Source organism: Numenius arquata, chromosome 8 (assembly GCF_964106895.1).
Source record: "Numenius arquata chromosome 8, bNumArq3.hap1.1, whole genome shotgun sequence".
Classification (NCBI taxonomy): domain Eukaryota; kingdom Metazoa; phylum Chordata; class Aves; order Charadriiformes; family Scolopacidae; genus Numenius; species Numenius arquata.
The window spans coordinates 42735329-42754435 of NC_133583.1; the positions used below are offsets into that span (position 1 = coordinate 42735329).

Below are 19107 nucleotides of genomic sequence, written 5' to 3' on the forward strand. Positions count from 1 at the left end.
GATAGTACTCTCTTCATTGTCAAAAAACTCAACAATGTATTGTGAGATTTAAATCTTCGCCTGCAATGACAGGATAGCACAGCTCCAGTGCATTAAATCAATATAATTTCATTTTACAGTATTGCGAAGTCTAAAAAACAGTATATATAATGAAAAGTAGAGGTTTGTCCTCATTTCCTCCACATTTATATGTTAAGGCAAAATACAATTCAAGAAAGTTTGTTTACACATCTCTAAATTCTTAACAGGGGTGTTAAATCACTTATAGTTAACTGAAAATATCCGCACAGAATGGCAAAGAGAGTAGCAGCGTAGGCATTTATGCATCCAGAACAAATGGAAGCCCAGAGCAGCGATGAACACTTAGGAAGAGGTCAAACTGCCCATGAATACATGAAATTACCGAGAAGCTATATATTGCATCTCCATTTGGAGCTCATGCAGTCTCCTGGAAAAGCGTCAAATGAAGCCTGTGCCTTATGGATGGCAATTTCACCAGAGTCGACTGAGCTCCACTGGCTTGTATCAAGGCTCAATTTGGCCCAGTAGCCCCAGCAGTCGGGGTGAGTCACCTTAATACCATAGACATTGTAAAATCTTACTCAAGATCTTGCAACAAGCAACATTATTTTATACTAAATTGGAGTCCAAGATAGTGACATAAATTGCAGTACTATTTTGCCTAGAAAAAGATTGAAAGTAAGTGCTGGAAAATCCCCAAAACTTTACGGGGCAATTCTGCACTCACCTGTTGAAGTAACAAGTAACCACTGCCCCCGCAATTGTCATCTGTTGACAGGCAAGAATGAATTCACTAGTCCAGATAAGGCCAACGAAATGATACCATGCCATGTAGGAAATCCCAGACAGAGCTCTGTATTCTACCTGTCCTCCTGAAGTAGTCTGTGCAGTACCTGGAGTTGGGATTACATCACTGTATTATTATAACACACCAGACAAGAGACGAGAAAAAAAAAAAAAAGAAAAGGAAGAAGGACATATAAGTAACTTCTGTACCCCTTTTTTTAACTTTTCCTTTGTAAAATTCAGGTGCTACTTAATTCTGTCCATTCTAACAAAGTCAGAGTGCCAAAATGTTATAATTCAAATACAATTTTGAAAAATAAAATTTTACAAAAAGCAAAATCTTGGGTTTAAATTTGGATTAAGACACAGCTGCCAATAAAGTCAAGAGTTCAGCTACAAAATAGTAAAGATTTATGAGAAAACATTACTCAAGATTTGAGTAATCAAATGCTTCAGAAGGAAATGAAATCTTATTTTTCTTCATTCAAATTTGAAATAAATTCATAGTAATGAAATGCTTTAGATTTTTTTAGTAAGACGGAAAAGAGAAAGACTGCAGAAAAATATTAAGGATGCGTAACATACCACTGCATCAAAACAGAATTATTATTTTAATTATTATTACTAATTAGAACCATGGCAAATAGTTTTCTGTTCTCTATACTTTGCAATCTTTGTGCAAAATACAGGCACATAAAGCTGACATCTGTATGGCAGTATATGCTCCAGTGTTACTACTGTATTCAGGAACATTAACAAATTCAGTTATTCAAGCTAAAAAAAAAATTGCCTCCACTTCTTTTAATAACAAAGAATTTATTCCAATTCAATAGGTGGCTTTTCACAAAAGATGGGGGTAACTCAGATAACTTAGCAATCAGACCTTTCTCTGTGCAATTCTATTTATGCCATTTGACTCTGAAGTCTAGTCAGGGGATAATGCCATCGGGACATTTATTCCTAGTGAAAAGTCTCTAGGTCCATAACCTACTATTTTTTTAGTTTACCAGGCCTTAAGTCTATTAACCTTAAAGATAAACACGTTCAAAGAATAAAACAATCTCTGGAGGTGAGCAGTTTCTTATTCTAACTCCATGAAAGAAAAAACAAAGTGAGACATAGAATTGCCTTTTACTGCTAGAACAGCATTATTACTTAAGCTTTAATACTTCATGTTCTCCCACAGGACAGCACACCACCTTCAAGTTCAAAACTACCACAGATACAAAGCTATCTAAGAAATGGTTCTCTTATTTCTGTCCTATTTTTCTATAGCCACAAAGTTCATACTCGAGAATAGCTAAAAGCAGAAACAATAAAGATTTGCCTTCAGCAATACCATCAGGTATAAACAAGCTTTATACATCTTCACAACCAAGGTCCGTTTGTCTGTAAATTATGAAAAATATTCATCTAGCCCGTAGCAGCACTGCAAAATTATTTTAAAGTGCTTTAAAAGGATCAAAAAATGCTACATAGGTGCATAATTATTGTATGGTTAGCTTAAATACGTATCTGCATAAAATAAATTGAATTATTTCACTCCTATAACACTAACACTACAGAAACTCATCCGTTTTAGACGCTGAGAGAAGAGCTATTCACTATTCAAAGGCAAGAAGAAAAGACTAAGTCTATGAATAGATTTCTATCCTACAGACTAAGCATTCTTCCCAGAACCGAGTCAATCTTATTCTCAGCACTCTTGTAATCAAGAGTTGCATCCGCCAACACAGTACAGCTGGCCTCAAGGAGAAGTTTGTAGGTACTGTATCAGACTTGTTCTTCAAGGCAGCCTTTGCTGAAGTGCAAACACAGACATATGTTCTACCTATTTTATTTTCTGAAAGGAAATTTTAGCTAACCAGGCAAGCTCTTTGCAGTGCTCCGTGGTTGGTTACTCACAGAAATATTGTTGCTTCCCTTATATTCAAATGTATTTTAGGCCCGTGAAATGTAAGATACTTGGTGTGAAAAACCTAGTACTCATATCTCAGATCTCTTCTCTACTGGTTTTAAGTTTGGATGCAACTTGCAAGTTTGGAGGCTCTAGATTGCCGTTTTCTTGCAGCACACACAACTAGCCAATTATGATCATTAACCACCGCCCACAGCCCTTACTGTGGGAAATTATGCAAATGATAGGTCAATGAGATACAAGAAGGTCTCCTACCTCCTCAGTTTTTCGCAGAGACATTACGCCATTTGGTAGTAGAATTAAGCACATTTTCCACCATACAATCCACCTGAACATTTCCAAAAAAAGGCACATTTCAGGCTTTGCTTCTGTGGTTTTGTCATGAAGACTGACAAATGTATGTACAGTAAACTAATTCTGTTTGCTTTTTACCAGCCTACTGAAATACCCACCTGCAGTAACACCAGTAATGGCTTGATGGCCAGCCTTCCACATGCGGACGTGCACAGCGCTGTGCTCTGCTGCACAGAAATCAGGCACATCCACCTGTGAGTTCACCATTGAACACTTTGCTTTCTAGGTATGGTAAATTGTCTTTGTTACTTCACAGAAATCTGCTTACCAATGTAAACATCTGTGTCTGACTGGTTCCCTGTCTTCTGGGCCTACCATGCATGCATAATTTTGTTAACAGAATTACATGCAATGCTGCTTTTCATATGTCAGTCTTAGTAGCACAGATAAACTTGAAAGCTATCCTAGACACCCTGTTGAGAGAAGTATATGCCATTTTCCTCACCACTCCACCGTGATCTCTCTGTTCACACAAGCTGAACGTCCTCAATAAAGCCTCGAAATATGGTTTGTTTTATTAACAGAATATTTTTCTGCAACCACACAATCACAAATCTTTCTGGTGTACTGTACAATCTTAGTGATAACATCAAGAAGCCAGTAAAGAACCGAAGTCCCGACAGCTGAATTGCCAAATCTAAAAACCTCTGATCAGTACAGACGTTGATCTGCTGCAAATACTTCAAAGAAGTGTTGTTAACAATGCAAACAGGCACAAGTGCTCGCAGCAGAATTCAGAAGAGCTTCCCCACCCGACTCTGCAGCCCGGCGCCGTGCCGCAATGTCAGCCACACAGCAACGCGACGAGACAAAAGTCAGTGTGCGCATGCAGCACCATTTGCTGTATTTGGGCACTTTCAGATGCTCTTACTCGATAACTGCTGCTGCAAGGTTTTCCTGATGCCTGGAGCAGCAGGCTTCTGTAAAGGACAAAAATTCCTGGGAAGTCTAGTTCAGCAATTTCCTTATAGGAAACAAAGAGCCACTGACCAGAAAATACCGAGAGCCTGTTTATCAGTTCCTGTTAACATGAAAATACGATGGGTCCTTCCCAGTGCTAAGCGAGGAAAGGTTCTGGCATCATACACTGAATCTTCATGCTTCCTGTAACATAATTTATTGTGTTATTTTATTTAGCTTTTTTCCATGCAGTGGTATTTACAGCTAAGCTAGCTGACTGTAATTGGAATGTCAAGGACCCTACAGGAAAGAGATTTTTATTGCTGGTTTTGCTACTGCACATCTTTATGTGGCAGTTTTATTGCTCACTTGCCTGTAGGATGCACCTTCATTACACGAAAATCTCACACTGCCTTCTCATCCCACATTACAGTATTTATGTCGCATGCATAAATGCTCCTGCATGCTGGAAAGTTGAAAGACATGCTTTGCTGTGCCACTTGGCCACTTCAGTTCTGCAGTGAAATGCCGCACAAATTAGCAAGCAATAAGACTCAATAACCCTCAGACATATCAGCTTTTCCAAAGCACAGCTGAATTCCATTCCTAGCCAGCTAATGGTTGTAACTGGTGCCACTGTTTGTGCTGTCTCAAGTCTCGTGGAGTCTGGCATTTCCCCTAGTTTTCTAGCTCTGGAATTCACTCCACCTCTGCTGATCTTATACATTCTGAATTACCAAGGTACTTAAGCAGGTGCCTACCTTAAAATGCATAAGTAGCCCCACTGATTTTAATAGGATTATCCATGTGTTTCAAGTTAGTCATGTGCATAAGAACCTTTTCCAAGTGTGGGCTATAGTTTTCTATAGTTCCCAAGAAGTTAATCTTTTGTCAGAGTAACACCAATTTTTGGAGGGGATGTAAATAAGGTGTCTGTGCAGTCACATAACGATCAGGTGCACCACAGCTGAAGTGAGGATCAAGTACTCCAGAGCTGTAAGATGCAGAGACACTATAAATATTATATGTAACTAGTGAAGATGCAAGGAAAATGTTAAGAACAGGTGCAGCACAGCAGCAAGCCAACTTCACTTGCCATCTCTCTGTATTAGACAAAAAGAGTAGTGTCTTTGTAAACATTTCATTTTTTCAGCTTTCTTGATGTATTTGCATTTAAAATATAGTCTGCATAGCCCCAGAAAATATAATTGTGAGAATAAAAAGTCAAAGTGTCAAAAACAAGAAAACCACAAACTGAATCCAGGATAGGAAACTATTTGTCATCAGAGAAAAATTGCTCAAAGAAAGCTTATCTTGGGATGTCTTCAGAGAAGTACTCTCAGCTGTTGCAAAAAGTCTCCAAAAATCAAAGTCAAGAGAAACGTATTCCACTTATAGGGTGATTATAGAAAAATAGTAGAAAATACCAAGCTGTTCCACCAATGCATTATTAACCATATAGTACTATATTTATTTATTTTTACAGGCTGTGTAAGTACTAGCCATCCTAGAAAAGCAAAACAACCCCCAACAAGCTACCTTACTGTGAACGATTTTAGCAGGCAGCATATCAGAGGACTCATATTTGGGTTGAAAATTTGAAATAAAAGCTAAAGGAATATTCTCAAAACCCAATCTAGTCAACTCTTCATTTGTCCAAGCTTTGAACTACAAAGCAAATCTGAGGTAGAGTACAGGTCTGGAAATCCAAACAACTATCATACTTCTTGCTGACTCCAACCTCCTGTATCACCTCGACAAATCTCCTCAACCTGAGAGCTGGATAAAACAATCCTTCACTACCTCCCCAGGTCATTAAAAGGCTACAATTGCCTTTGTTGTGTTCAAACTCCTCTCGGGAGGAGTTACTCTGTAATCAGAGCAGCTGTAAACAACTGAGCAGATTCAGAAGAAACTTTCCCACACTACTTTATCGGCATCTAGTGGGCGCTGACGCTGCTGCAGGTCATTTACTTGTTATTTACATAAACCCCTTAGCCCATGGACTTTGTTAAGAACTCCGTTTACACCTGTTGGATAACAGCAGCCGCCATTTAACATAGACAGCTTAACAAAATAATAATAAAAAATACAAATGATTAAAACTCAATTCTATTAATTTTATAAGAAAAATAATTGAATACGTAGAGCGGCATTTTGCTATCTGCATTCATGCTTAGGCTGTAACTTAGAATGGGTTTGGATTTTACTTATCAAACACACATTCTCTTCTAAATATTAACACACTAACTGTTAACAGAATAATCTTACAAGGATTGACATCTACACTAAAAATATCCTGGCAGAAGATCTCAGTCAAAACGTATGTTTTACTAGATTCCTCATATGAGCAATATATTGACAGTTAAGTGACTGCAAATGACCTTCCCTTCTTATGCTAAATCTGCCAAAAGTCAATTCTTCCAAAACTGAGAGCATCCTAGAATCTTTAACATCTGTGCAGCGAGGTTATGCTGCCTTCTGTACTGTGCTGTTTGTATCACTCGCTGGAAACATCAGCATTCCTATTATGCTATGAAGAAGACAAAAAATGAAATACCTTTGAGCCAGAAGACGTGTGCTGCACTATGAATGTAACAGCAGGTCATAAACTGTTTGAATCCTACTCTCCAAGTAGGCAGAAAAAAAACGTTGAATGGAAATGTCTAACAGGAAACAGACATCATAACCCACAAAAGAAAATGGCACAACATGGAAAAAGCATAAAAAGCCTCTCAAAGGCAGTTTTCGTTGGGTTTTATTTCCCTGTGAAGACATGTGGAATTTGCTTTCGGATACAATGCGCAAGTCACTACTTTCCTGCAAAGTCTGTAAAAGCATCCAGGAAATACCTGACTGGTTCCCTATCCTGCACTTATCATCAAGCTGTTTCTGTCATATGAGCTAAAATATTTCTACTCTTCTGTTTGCTGCATTTCCAAAAGCTTTTGAATACAACAGACTCGGCTGGCATTTTCTAAATTTAGATTTAATAAGGGCAGCTTCACATCCTTATGTATGCGTATTAAGAACACCAGTGAATATTCCTGTGGGTAACGAGCCAGATCAGCTTAACATAAAGGATGCAATATTTCCTTTAATGATTCTTGTTAATTATATATTTAATTATATATTTAGCATATCTGTGTCTTAGCATTGATTTTATTCACCTGCTACTAGATTTACTATAGTTAACGTTTATTGCATTTGATCCAAGCACGTGCATGAAACAAACGGTTGATAGCTCAGGTGATGCTCCTCTCTATAAGGGGCTGGTCTGAACCAGTGATAAGGTGCCCCACAAGGCCAGTTTGAAAATTACTGCTGCCTGGCAGATAGGCGCATAAATGGGATGAAGATTTTTGCAGAGAAGCTAACACCCACACAAAGCTGTGTCTAGCACATAATGCTGCATCCATAAAGGGAAAATCCAATTCAGAGGAGTGTGGAGAAGGAATATCCATGACACTTAAGGCAAAGTGAATCTGCTTGACTATTTAGTCAGCCAGGAACAACTCACAAAGAGATTGTAGGTTGGATATTCTGCCTTGCTAGGTTGGACCATCTTGCAGGAGAAGTAGGTTATCAGCCAGACAAGTGCTTCAAGCAGCCATTTCTGACAGACATGAGCTACTGGGGGAAAGGCAGCAGAAAGAGAGAGAACCTGGTAAACCTGCATGGCTCTCCAATGAAAGCTGGAGGGAAACAGATCCTACTCTAGCCCAAGCAATGGGTGAGTGATTTGCAACACCGGCATGGACTCAGACAGACGGACTCTCATGTTACAAGTGAAGTGGGTCTTATACAGAGCCAGAACTAACAGGGTGAGACTGAGAAGGAAGCAGTTGTGATGGAAGAAGAGCGAGGTACCTGACCCATGGAGGTGGGGAATACTGCCAGTTTTGCCAAATGGGCTCAGCTACAGAAAGCCTGGAGGCTTTTCTGGCTTAGCAGGGATCTGTAAGTCTGTACAGAGTTACTGCAGACACCAACTCAAGGGGTGGTGGAAACATGGGATAAAATGGTAACACATAAGCATTTGAAGAGCTAGGCTGTGTTTTGTTTTCCTGCCAAGACTCAGAAAATAGAAGACCCATGAATAAATATGGGAATGACAAACAACTGCGTCTCTCCACATCAATTCTGCATTGGCTCAGGCCCGAAAGACAATAACTGAGTCCTAGCAGTGGCCCTAGAAATTTAAAATGAAAAAAATCCAACCTCCAAATCATAATGCTTCCTAGGTCCAAAGGCTGATGTCTGTGGGAGGAGTTATCCCCAGAGCTACACAATTTAGCTTCCCTGCTTTGGGTGATGTTGCACAGAAGAACAACCTCACCTTCCCTTGGATGGCATGATGCTGGGCCAGGAGACAGCATTCAAATCACCCTGGTTCAATCAAAGACAGATCTTATAGTGGTATGTCCCTCAGTAATACCACTTCCATACTCAAAATCTGTTCTTGTAGATCCTTCATAGTGATTGACTATGCTCTACAGAGCACATCCCCTACAACTGCAAGAACCTCTGAATTAATCCAAATACTGTTGTACCAGTCTAAGTAATGACAGCAGCTGTCACTAAATTACCACTCAGAAACAACGTTCTGCCTCCACAACACTTGGACATCGTTTATAGTCAGAGGAGATTAACATTCTCATTTCATAGCAACTGCACTAAAAGCTGTCTCTTCCCTCCTGTTACTTTTTTTCATTTAAATACATCAAACATATACTGTATCCACCACAATCTAATCATAAATTAAGTAATTGAGAAAGAAAAAAACCTAAAGTCCATATATAGGAGCAAAAATCTCTCTTCTCTAGTGCTATGACTCACATAAGTTTGGTAATGTTGAAGACTCCAACAAGTGGGGGAAAAAAATTAAAAAAATAAAAAAAAAAAGGAAAGAGTAACACAGGTCTGTAACAATGCTAGCCCACATTTTGTACACTAACACCAGGAGGTCCTGTATTTAAGCAGCAAACTTAGGAAACAGATAGCATTCATCCAAAAAAATGGAAAGCATATACTTACCTGCAGTTCCTAAGCTAAGTAGTACAGCAACCCAAAATAGCCAGAACACAATGAGAATCAGAAAGGTCCAGAGTGGTTGGAACAGGAGGAAAGGAATTCTGCCTATGATTTTACCAACAATCCGAAAGAGCTGTACAGTGAACTGAAGCCTCTTTCTTAGTACAAGTATAAGGGAAAGCAGAACAACCTGTTACAGGAAACAAAAAGACAAATTGTTGGGGTTTTTTCTGCAAGAAAAGCATCAGAGTTGTCAAATATGGGATCGGGGGTACAGATTTCACAAAGACATGACAGCAAGGCATTTTACACAAAGTTATTGTGCACTGGAAAAGCTTTCTGAGACATAGTCTATATCCTCAAAGAGCCTGTGGATTAAAATCTGATTTCCTGAAATTACTACTACTGTTTCTTTAAAACAAAAGAGGATTCATAAAACTGTCATTCATCCAATGGAAACAGTCTGTTTTGCTTTATGCAAAACACATTTGTGTGAAGTACACAAATGTACTTTATATGCTACAACACATTGCTTTCATGTGCCCTGTATGTCTAACATTTAAACTTTCTTCCTACTCAGGTCAGCTTGCCACTGTTCACGATGGTAGGAGGATCACTCCTTTTCTGCAGAAAGGACAGTAGCACAAATAAACTAACGTGAGAGCTGTGTACGTATGGAAGCAAAGCGGACATCAAATGAAACTTCATTTAAATAAATTATTTTTTTCCAAAGTAAAAAAAAAAAACAACAACAACAAAACCCTGAATCAAAATCCACACAATGTCCCCAGTTCTTTGTACATGACAAGGAACTATGAACAGGAATTATAAGAGAGGTCGGAATCTATAAAGTGATAAATGCAACCAGTGGCAGCTGCTTCACTAGTTTTCTTGCCTGCTCTAGAAAGAAGCCACCAGCTCTGAAGAGAAACGTGACCTGCAGCAGTGGATGTTCCCAGTTCTGCAAATGACAATCAGTTGCACTGGAACACACGTGGATACAGAGGAACCTTTTCTTACCCCTTTAGTATCAACAGAAGTAAAAAGGTTATAACTTACAGAGGATATAAAAAAACAACTGATCTGTGACATTTATATTTGTCACTGTAAACAGTCAGACTATTCATATCTGGTGAATTCCAGTCTACGGATCCTATTCTGCTTTAAGAAAACAGAAGAACAATCACTTTGACAAATGTGCCGTGAAGTACAAATTGTCTGTACACTCATATTGAGCAATGACTCCTTTAACATTGCAACATCAGAGTGAAAAAATCACTTTAAAAGCTGCAAGCCACACTCAGATTTTCTGTTGGAAAACAAGGTCAATGAGAGAAAAGTAGAATTTAACCCCACAACTTGAGGCCTAGACACTGCTGCCTGTGCTTCACTACCCCTTTTGTTGTCTAAAAGAGCTGTCACCCCTTTCTTCTACTGACAGGGTAGGCTGAATCCACAGATCTCAGGTTCATATCGAGCCAGAGCCCCTCTTCTCACTCTCCAGTGATTCTCCATTTAGCTGATGCAGAGAAGAATGGGGATGGAACACAACTCTTGCACTTCTACAGCACCAATGCTAACACCATTTGTACAGGGTTTAAGTGTGCCAGAGCCCTCTGCTGACAAATATATTTCACAATGAAGTTATAAAACTATTTAAACGAGCGCAAGCAGATCTTGTAATTGATTCTCATTTTCAAATGTGAAAGGAATGAAGAATTATTTTTACTGTTGCAGAATCTCTGCAGTCCAAGTTTTCTTAGGGTAAAACAGTACTTACAGTAACTATTGTTGAGAAGATAGCATATCCAAGTAGAAATCTTACATTTTCCTTTTCTGTTTCCAATTCAGTGCTGGGATCGCTCCTGTAGTCATAATAGAGCCACCAGAGAACACCTGAGACAACTGAGCAAAGAAAAGCAGCGTGAAGGTGGGCAGCGCTGCCCGGCTGCCTCCCCAGCCGCTCGTCCTCCGCCCAGCCCAGCCTCCGCTCAGGAATACTGCTGCCTTGCAGAGAGGCACAGCACCAGGGATCACCGGGAAAACTCAGGACATGGTCTGCTAGCCTGAGCTAAAACTGCAGCAGAACATTTGGTTTTCTTGCAGTTACACTAAAGCTTGGGCAAGCAATTTCATCAAGGAGATACAAAGCTAACTTCTATGGAATGACAAGCTTCAGCTGGACACATTCCTATAGCTCTCCCTTTCCAAAGTAGGCAACTTAAAACTTCACTAAACTGTCATTGAAACAGTAGCGTTTCCCTAACTGCATTCATCTGCCAAAAGAACTCTTGTTTCCAGGCATCTATAAAAAAACAAAAATCATCATCATCTCAACACTCAGCAGCCGGAACAGCACAGCCAGACTTTGGCACCCAAAGGCAAGCAGGGCTCAGCTTGGAAATGGCTGTGGTAAGCTTAAGGTTACTGAGGATGGCCATGGAGCAAAAGGATAGCTGTTTGTTCAGCTGCCTCTCCTCCTCAGATGATCTATTTTACTAAGCTAAAAGGTAAATATACTTACATAACAGCCCGAACAACACCAGTGCAATCAAGGTGTGGACCAGAAGTGTCCGAATGAATCTGAAGGCTAAAACCATTATAAAAGAGAAGGCTGAAAAATATACAAAATATTTTTTTATGAGTGTTACAACCCATTTAACTTATATTGTATTTACTTTTAAGATAAATTTAAGGTTCTTGCAGAATTTGGGCTTTTATTTTTAAACAGTGGTCTCAAAAGCAACAGCATTTAGTAAACCTGGAGTCCTTTTTAATATTTAAAAGACACAGTTACTTATAACTTATTAATAATGAGCTTGTAACCAAAATATTTCACCTTGGGAATTCCTAGCTTTTCAATAATATTTTGTGTAAGATTTAAGTTAAAATGTTCATGCTGTTGCCATTTTTTTTTCATCAACAATTTCTTACCGTCCCTTGAATTGAGGCATGTGATCATATTAAGAAACACAGAATCTGGTATTTCATATAGCTGTATTTCATCAGTCTATTAAATGCCTCGTGATAAAACACTATCACTCTTTCTTAAAAACAACTCTGGCCAGAATATATGAAAAAGATCACTTTTAAATTAAAAATATAAATTTAATATATTAACTTTATAACATTTGAAACCTCACATTTTAACTGAATATCATTACTCACTTCTCATTTATAACCTTACCTAGTGCAAGGAAACTCAGTCCTATCACAGTATCTCTTCCTGCCAATATTCCACTCAGAATTCGGTGAAAAACATCCATTTCATTAACCATACTTATTAAGACAGATGCATATTTGGAATAGCACTCGGGATTTTGTGGAACACATCGATTAAATAATGGAAAAGATTTACTGGAAGGTTAAAAACAAAGATGGTAAAAAATATTAATTACTGGACAAACAGTTTCAAATCCACAGAGATCCATTCCACCATTCTCTTTGAAGCCCTCTGCAGTTCCTTACCGGCATCCTCAACACAGTTTTGCAGCCACAGCTGGCTAGTGTGATCTGTGACCTGGCAGGCATCCTCGCTGGATGGGGGACCTTGCACATGGGGTCTGACAGAAGAGGGCACTGGGCATGGGAATGGGCCATTACAAATGGCAGTTTTATGTTTCATCTGCCAAATAAACTCCTAGAAGCATCATGCCTGTATCACTGTACCAGAACACCCATTCAAGATCAGCCTGGGAGAAAACATGAACTACTATCTCGATCACCATCAGCACGCAGCTCCTATTCCCATTCCAGTCTGGCTTCACCTGCTTTGATTCCATGTGTTTATGTAAAACCTAAACTCATGCTAACACAGCTGTAAAACTACCTTGTTTTATTATGTAGATAATTCCAGACCACAAATGCTTTGCATCATTTTTGTGATATTTAAGCATTCTAAAAGCCACATCAAAACAATGTTTGTAAGGTACAATTAACACCACCAAATATTTACATATGAAATTATTTGGCACTCCTAGACAAACTTCTTGAATGTATTTTATTGTCCCACTTGGGCAATGCTGCACTACAACAGTCGAAGACACAGTCATACCTAAAAAGGAGAGGATGACATTAATGTTTAATGTCATCAACATTAAAGAACTTCTCTGACTAGCTTTGCTTCTGCTATGAAATATCACTGTGCAATATGAATACCTTTGCTGAGTTCCTTGCCAAACAGAAAAAAAAGCCTGAAAAGTCAAAGAAATAAAGTAAAACATGCCATATTTTTTCATCAATTTGCATGCTCTCCTTTGAACCACTGTATGTAACATTTTTGTGTGTCTCCTGCTCTCTTCTGTTTGCTTTTTTCCCCTTTTTATCCTTTTCAGAGCAGATGACTTAGCTCTGCAAACGTGAAGATTCCAGTTCTTTGCTGTATTTTCATGACACAGTGGAATTTAAAAGCATGGGTTTATGGATTTTGACTCACAAAGCCAAATGCTAAAGACAGCGCTATCCACAGACCTCTGCTTCAAGCCAGCTGGCTACAAAATGATTCTGATGGAAACTTCTGGGTCCAGGATAATAAGCAAGGCTGGAGACCACAGCTCTTCTTCCTTGGCATTGGGGGAGAGAACAAAAGTCTGTGCAGGAGATAAGTTGCTCCTCATATGGAGTGCTTTTCCCCAGATTTAGAGAGGAAAAAAAGAAAAAAAAAAAATCACTAAAGGGTAGAAGAATGGAGGGAATGCAGCCCATGCTTGTTCTGTGGGACAGGACACTGGCACGATCACAGGCTCATAAGGATACACACACAAAAATAAATAAACAGAGCAAACCCATTCTGACTGTAAAGCACCAAGTTCAATACAAAGCATGAGGAAGTAACAGTCCTTAAGAAGCTGTTTGGACTCAAGGGGTATTGTAGAGTACCCAGTAATTCTTACCTCGGTGGAACTGGCAGTGCGGGACACAGCTCAGCTGCCTTTGGATTTAGTGTGTAACTGGAAACGTTCAGGTTGTAAATGCAAAGACAAGAACCTAAGAAGGCAAAAAAAAAAAAAAAAAGGAGAGAGAAGAAAAGTAACTTAATATCAGTTAAAGTTTTAGAGAAAAAACACATTATCAATTAGGTTTTGTTTACATTTCTGCTTTGATCCCTTAGCAGGCCGTATTCATCCCTGATATTCCAGTGGGAATGTAAATAACAGGTGAGTTAATTGAGTATATCTAAAGCAACCTCTGCAGAATCTTTTGCCTTCTAGACTTAGCTATAATTACCATTTACTGATCTTCCTGGAGGGCAAGCACACTATTTTTTCCACAGTGTGAGACTTCAGCTCTAGAATAAGGTAACAGAAAAGCCTAAGGAACTAGGCCCCTCGTGATTTAGAACAGACTATGTATGTATCCAGAAAATCCACATTTTTTTGGCTCTAGGTGAAATATTACCAGGTACTCTGCTAATAAGACTCTGCTCTGTTTTACAACTCTTCTGGGAAAGAAAGGCTGGACACATTCAAGCCATTCAAAATGCAATACTGCCCTCTCCCTCGAGATAAACATGCAAGCAGTTGAAGCGTGTAGATGGAATTTCATGCAATTATATTCAGTTACACTGAAAATACCCATATAGTATCACAGGTGTTTGCAGCTTTCGGTACATACCAAATGATGGTAGAATACCGCAAAATGTAATTAAAACAACTGTTATCAATTTTAATAGCAATCCTTGACAAACAGAACAAGAAAGAATGGAATTCTGACCTCCAATAAAATTAGCCACTAATATTCATATGGTCTGCAGTTCATGCATACCCTATGGAATAAGGGTTAGGCTACAGCTTATTTTATTTACATGTTGGACATGAATGAACTGGAGCTGCCTCTTTTGCACAACAGCTATTTCTGACATATCCATCTTGAACACCAGAATAAAATTTAAAAAAAAATGATAGAACGAATAGCAAACTTTGGGATCTGATGTATAAAGGGATAAAAACACTTGTGTGTCTCTGGAATTTATGATTTCACCATAGTTTTAATTAAATTTAAAAGAACCAGTTGAACAAGTTTCTCAAATAGCATATGAGCTCTGTTCACCTATTGGCACCCCCACCAAACTACACTAGGTCATTCTCAGCAGCAAGTTTTCCGCTGGATAATCTCAGCATGGTGCAGGAATTAATCAACAACTGTTGAATTTGCATAAGACAGCGGTAACATTTCTAGAAACTATGGCTTTGAACTAAAGCAGAAACAAGACATTTTATTTTCTGTTGCCATGGTCTGCTCAGGAAATTAATGGTAAGAAATGACTCCCTAGCGTAGCAAACAGAAGAATAACAAAGTGAAAGTTGCTCAGCTGTTCTACAGATACACTAAGATATTCATATTCCCTGTTGCACACCATTATTCCTTGCAAAACTCTGGAGGTCTTCCAAAGAGTTGAGTTGCTCTTGTGGACAACTAGACACGCACAAGGAAACTGAACTGATTTTGAGGCTTTGCATTTCCAGGCTGCATGAATTCAGAAAGAACACATACCTAGAAAGAAAAAAAGATCCTCTTTTCAAAAAACAAGATTTCTGGGTTTTATAGGTTTAAATTCTGAGCCTTCTTTCCATCTTTTTAAAGCGCTACAAAGCAAATGAATCTCTTTTTACACATATATTGGCAAAAAATGAAGTTTGCAGTCAGAAGTTAAGGAGCCATTTGAGAATATGCTACATTTTTACACTTTGTTTGATGTTCTTAAATGGGATCAGAAGCTGCCAAGGTGGGTGCCATTCTACAAGGAGTAGTTCATTGGAGTTAATGGAATGACTGGGAATTTCAACATGTAACTTAAGTACAAAGGTTTGCTGTACAGAATGACTGCTGGCTTGGCCAAAGTACTGTTTAAGATCTTATTTTAGAAGGCAGCAGCATAAAGCATAACAATGTAGCACATTTTCAAATTATATCTTAACTTTTTAGTTTCACTCACTATTTTGCACCATTCTCACACCTATTTTTTGCCTTTCAATATAAGCATGTATATATACACATATGTATATGATAGACAACTAGAAGACGTGAATCTTATTAAGTTCTCAAGCATTTGATTTATTTAGACATCATCTGATGTACTTACTTTTTATTAGTCATGTCCTGTCCAGAAAGGGGTGCCCCTTTTACAGGAGTGTTCTTCCTACCACATATGTTCCCAAAGCTGTCATATCCAAGCACAAGTCTTTCTGCGGCGCCAGCCATCACAGCATAGCCAGTTATAAACATCTGTTAAAATATAATGTGAAATCATGCTACAATAGCTTTTCCTTCCCATTCAATAAATAATCCTTTTAATCCGTGCATTTTTGTCTTATAGATGCAAACAGTTAAATCTAAAATTCACCCCTCTGCACAAGGCCGGAGCAAGTCATGTGGACGAGTTCAGCCCTATTGCCTCCTTAGAGCCCTCCCTCGTCTATTGCTGAAAGTATATAAATTAAGCAGAGTATCACAGGAGAAGAAAGATAGGGGTCCTAATTAAAATAATAGGAAAGCAGTAGTAAGGTGCTAAACACTGCCTCCACTGAAGCTCATGTGCGCCACAAGGCAAAGTCACTCAAATGGCAATTCTTCACATGCCTACTGCTTCTCATTTTTCAGGGTGCCCTTCAAGACACACCTGGGCAATATATAGTCTGAAATGCTAAGTCCTTGCAGCTGCTAGTGAATTTAATCAGAGGTATATTTTAAGCACATGAAGTATAATTAAAATGCAGGTTACCTGAAATTTCAGGAAGATGAATTCTTTAATGCATGTGAAAAACCTGGAGAGCGCCACACTGTGGACCTGGTGACACTGCACTGATCTTTTAGATGCCCTGCTGCCGGATCAAAGCTCCAGCAAATCGGCTCCCTGTAAACCCCAGGGGCAGCTAAGCATCTCTGTTGACCAAGTAGCAGCAACCCCTAGTCAATATAAGACACCTTGCCTAGGAATACAGCTTAAACCCTGCTCCTTTACGCCATGAGGCCAAAATGCCCCTTCAAAAGAACCTTTTCATGTGCCAAGAAGCAGTAATTCTTTTGGGAAGCTGGTGAAGTCCTGGGCATGGCTTTATCCGAAGGCTTATTTACAGCACTCCAGCTATTGAAGAATTCAGTGATTCAATCATCTCCTCTGTCCCATGGGCTGTAAACCACGTTCTACACACACCGAGGACAATCCACTCAGCTCTGTGGCTACATACCAACTGCTGGCAGCAGCAAGTCTTCTCAGTCCCACATTAACCCCTACTACTTTGCTGAATATCAGCTGTGCTGGAGACAGATTGCAGGTATCAGATCCAGCACAGCTGCTTTCTTAAAGGGTTTAGAGCCTTTATTTGTTATTCTACATTTAACACTTGTGTCTAAAGATGGGATCTGAGCAAAAACCGAGTCTCATAAAGAACATCTAAGTACGTGCTTCCTTAGTCCCCAGTGTAGTCTCATTTTCCCTTATACGTTTGCAGTGTAACTAGTTAAATATTATTTCAAATTATGAATGCATGTTAATACAGTCTCAATATGGAGATCTCTGCAGAGGCACCACAATTAAAGTTGACATATTACTTGTGTATGTGATACTTTCTAAATTTAACAAAATATTTTCAGATCCAGTTTATTTACATAGCAAATATTTGTTAATAATTAAATTGTTCTCAGAAGAAAAAGGAGAAATGAGCTGGCATTGTAACACAACCTGAAATATGCTTTCAGAAAAATTATGGCATTCCTTCTAAAGATGGCCATCAGTATGGCAAATACTGTGTACGTGTGATTTTTTTTTTAAAGCGCAGAATGCTGGATAAAAGCCATAAATATTGTTAAGTAATAGATGGCTGTATGACTGCTGGAGGGGTGTGTCTGTAAATGCCAGTGATAAGCATTTCCACAGAGTTCCTAATGCAGTTTCAACTTTTTTCACTATATGAACAAATCAGCGTCACCAAATTTTTTTTCATCTTCTAAAAATAAGATTGAAGAAAAGAAAACAAATGCATGTCTGCAATAAGCTATTTCACAGAAACTGAGCAATAAAAACAGTGAGACAAAACAAGCAAAAATCCTAAATCCTCACTGTTCAACAGGTTTAATTTTTCGCATTCCCTCCACTGATCAAAGCACTAAGCATAAGACAGCATGTAAAAAAACCTCTCCTGTTGACAAAGTTCAGCTTATTTAGTGTTGAAAATGTGTATGTATTCCTCTGCATTAGCTTCCATTAAAAGAGTTATTAGGCATTGAATTGAAAACAGATTAATAGTGTATTTATGAGAATCCTCAGTAGCCTCAGACATATCATGAAAAAGATATTCTTACTTAAGAAAGACAAAGCCTGTTGCCAAAAGCTTACATGCTGTCCTAAGCATGGGACAGACTGTGACTTGATCTAACTTCAGACCAACATGTTGCAAGATAACAAGACTAAAATGAATAAGTAGAAATAAGTGCTCAGTCAGAGCCTGGACTAATTTACAAAAAAGCAAGTTCTAAATAACCCAGCCCTGACATGCATGGCTTCTCAAGCATGTGGTCAGAACTTAAACGTTGGTGTAAGACTGCAGTAAAGCGGTGCACCACCACAAAGGTCAGATCTGTCCCAGTGCCACCCCATGCCTGTGGTAATTTCAGTTTAGATTTAGTATACCACTGTGCAGAACCGCATTCATTTTGGATCTCAATTTTCTTTCAGAAAAAAAGCATGCTTACCAAACCAGCCCAGAAAAGAAAGAAGAGGAGCAACCACAAAGTGTCCGTGCACTTCCTGTAAATGACTGGTCTCCATTCCCTTAGTTCAGAAACACTATCTCCAGAATCCTGAAATGGAACAAAGAAAGAAAAGGGGGGAAAAAAACCCAACAAACTTCCTGTGACATTAAAATCGACTTTCAAACGACTGAGATTTCTGAAAGCGAATAACCTTGCCCTTAAAACGCCAAACACCTGGTAGCTCTCTGCCCGCAACAGCTGCGCAGCTCCTGCACAGCGCTCTGCGCTCCCACCGCCCCGCACCGCCCGGGGCCGGCGCGGCCCCGCCACCCACCTGCTGCCGGCCCCGCCACCCACCTGCTGCCGGCCCCCGCGCCGCTCCATGCTCCCCCGGGCCGGGCCGG

At 39.2% G+C, this 19107-nt stretch overlaps 1 protein-coding gene across 2 annotated transcripts in view; it reads right to left on the minus strand.

The window, feature by feature from the left end:
• SLC44A3 (solute carrier family 44 member 3) overlaps window positions 1-19096 on the minus strand; it is a 40025-nt gene extending 20929 nt beyond the window's left edge. The window contains exons 1-10 of one of the 2 annotated variants that reach the window (XM_074152709.1): window positions 19061-19096; window positions 18704-18811; window positions 16095-16237; window positions 15369-15505; window positions 13906-13999; window positions 12201-12370; window positions 11538-11627; window positions 10794-10918; window positions 9017-9203; window positions 749-914 (exon numbers count right to left, since the gene is read on the minus strand). In XM_074152709.1, coding sequence (XP_074008810.1) covers window positions 749-914; window positions 9017-9203; window positions 10794-10918; window positions 11538-11627; window positions 12201-12370; window positions 13906-13999; window positions 15369-15505; window positions 16095-16237; window positions 18704-18811; window positions 19061-19087 — 1247 coding nt within the window. In that variant the 5' untranslated portion in view covers window positions 19088-19096. The remainder of the gene's footprint in view (window positions 1-748; window positions 915-9016; window positions 9204-10793; window positions 10919-11537; window positions 11628-12200; window positions 12371-13905; window positions 14000-15368; window positions 15506-16094; window positions 16238-18703; window positions 18812-19060) is intronic. The other variant, XM_074152710.1, reaches the window with a different exon arrangement.
• Window positions 19097-19107: the final 11 nt, after the last annotated feature.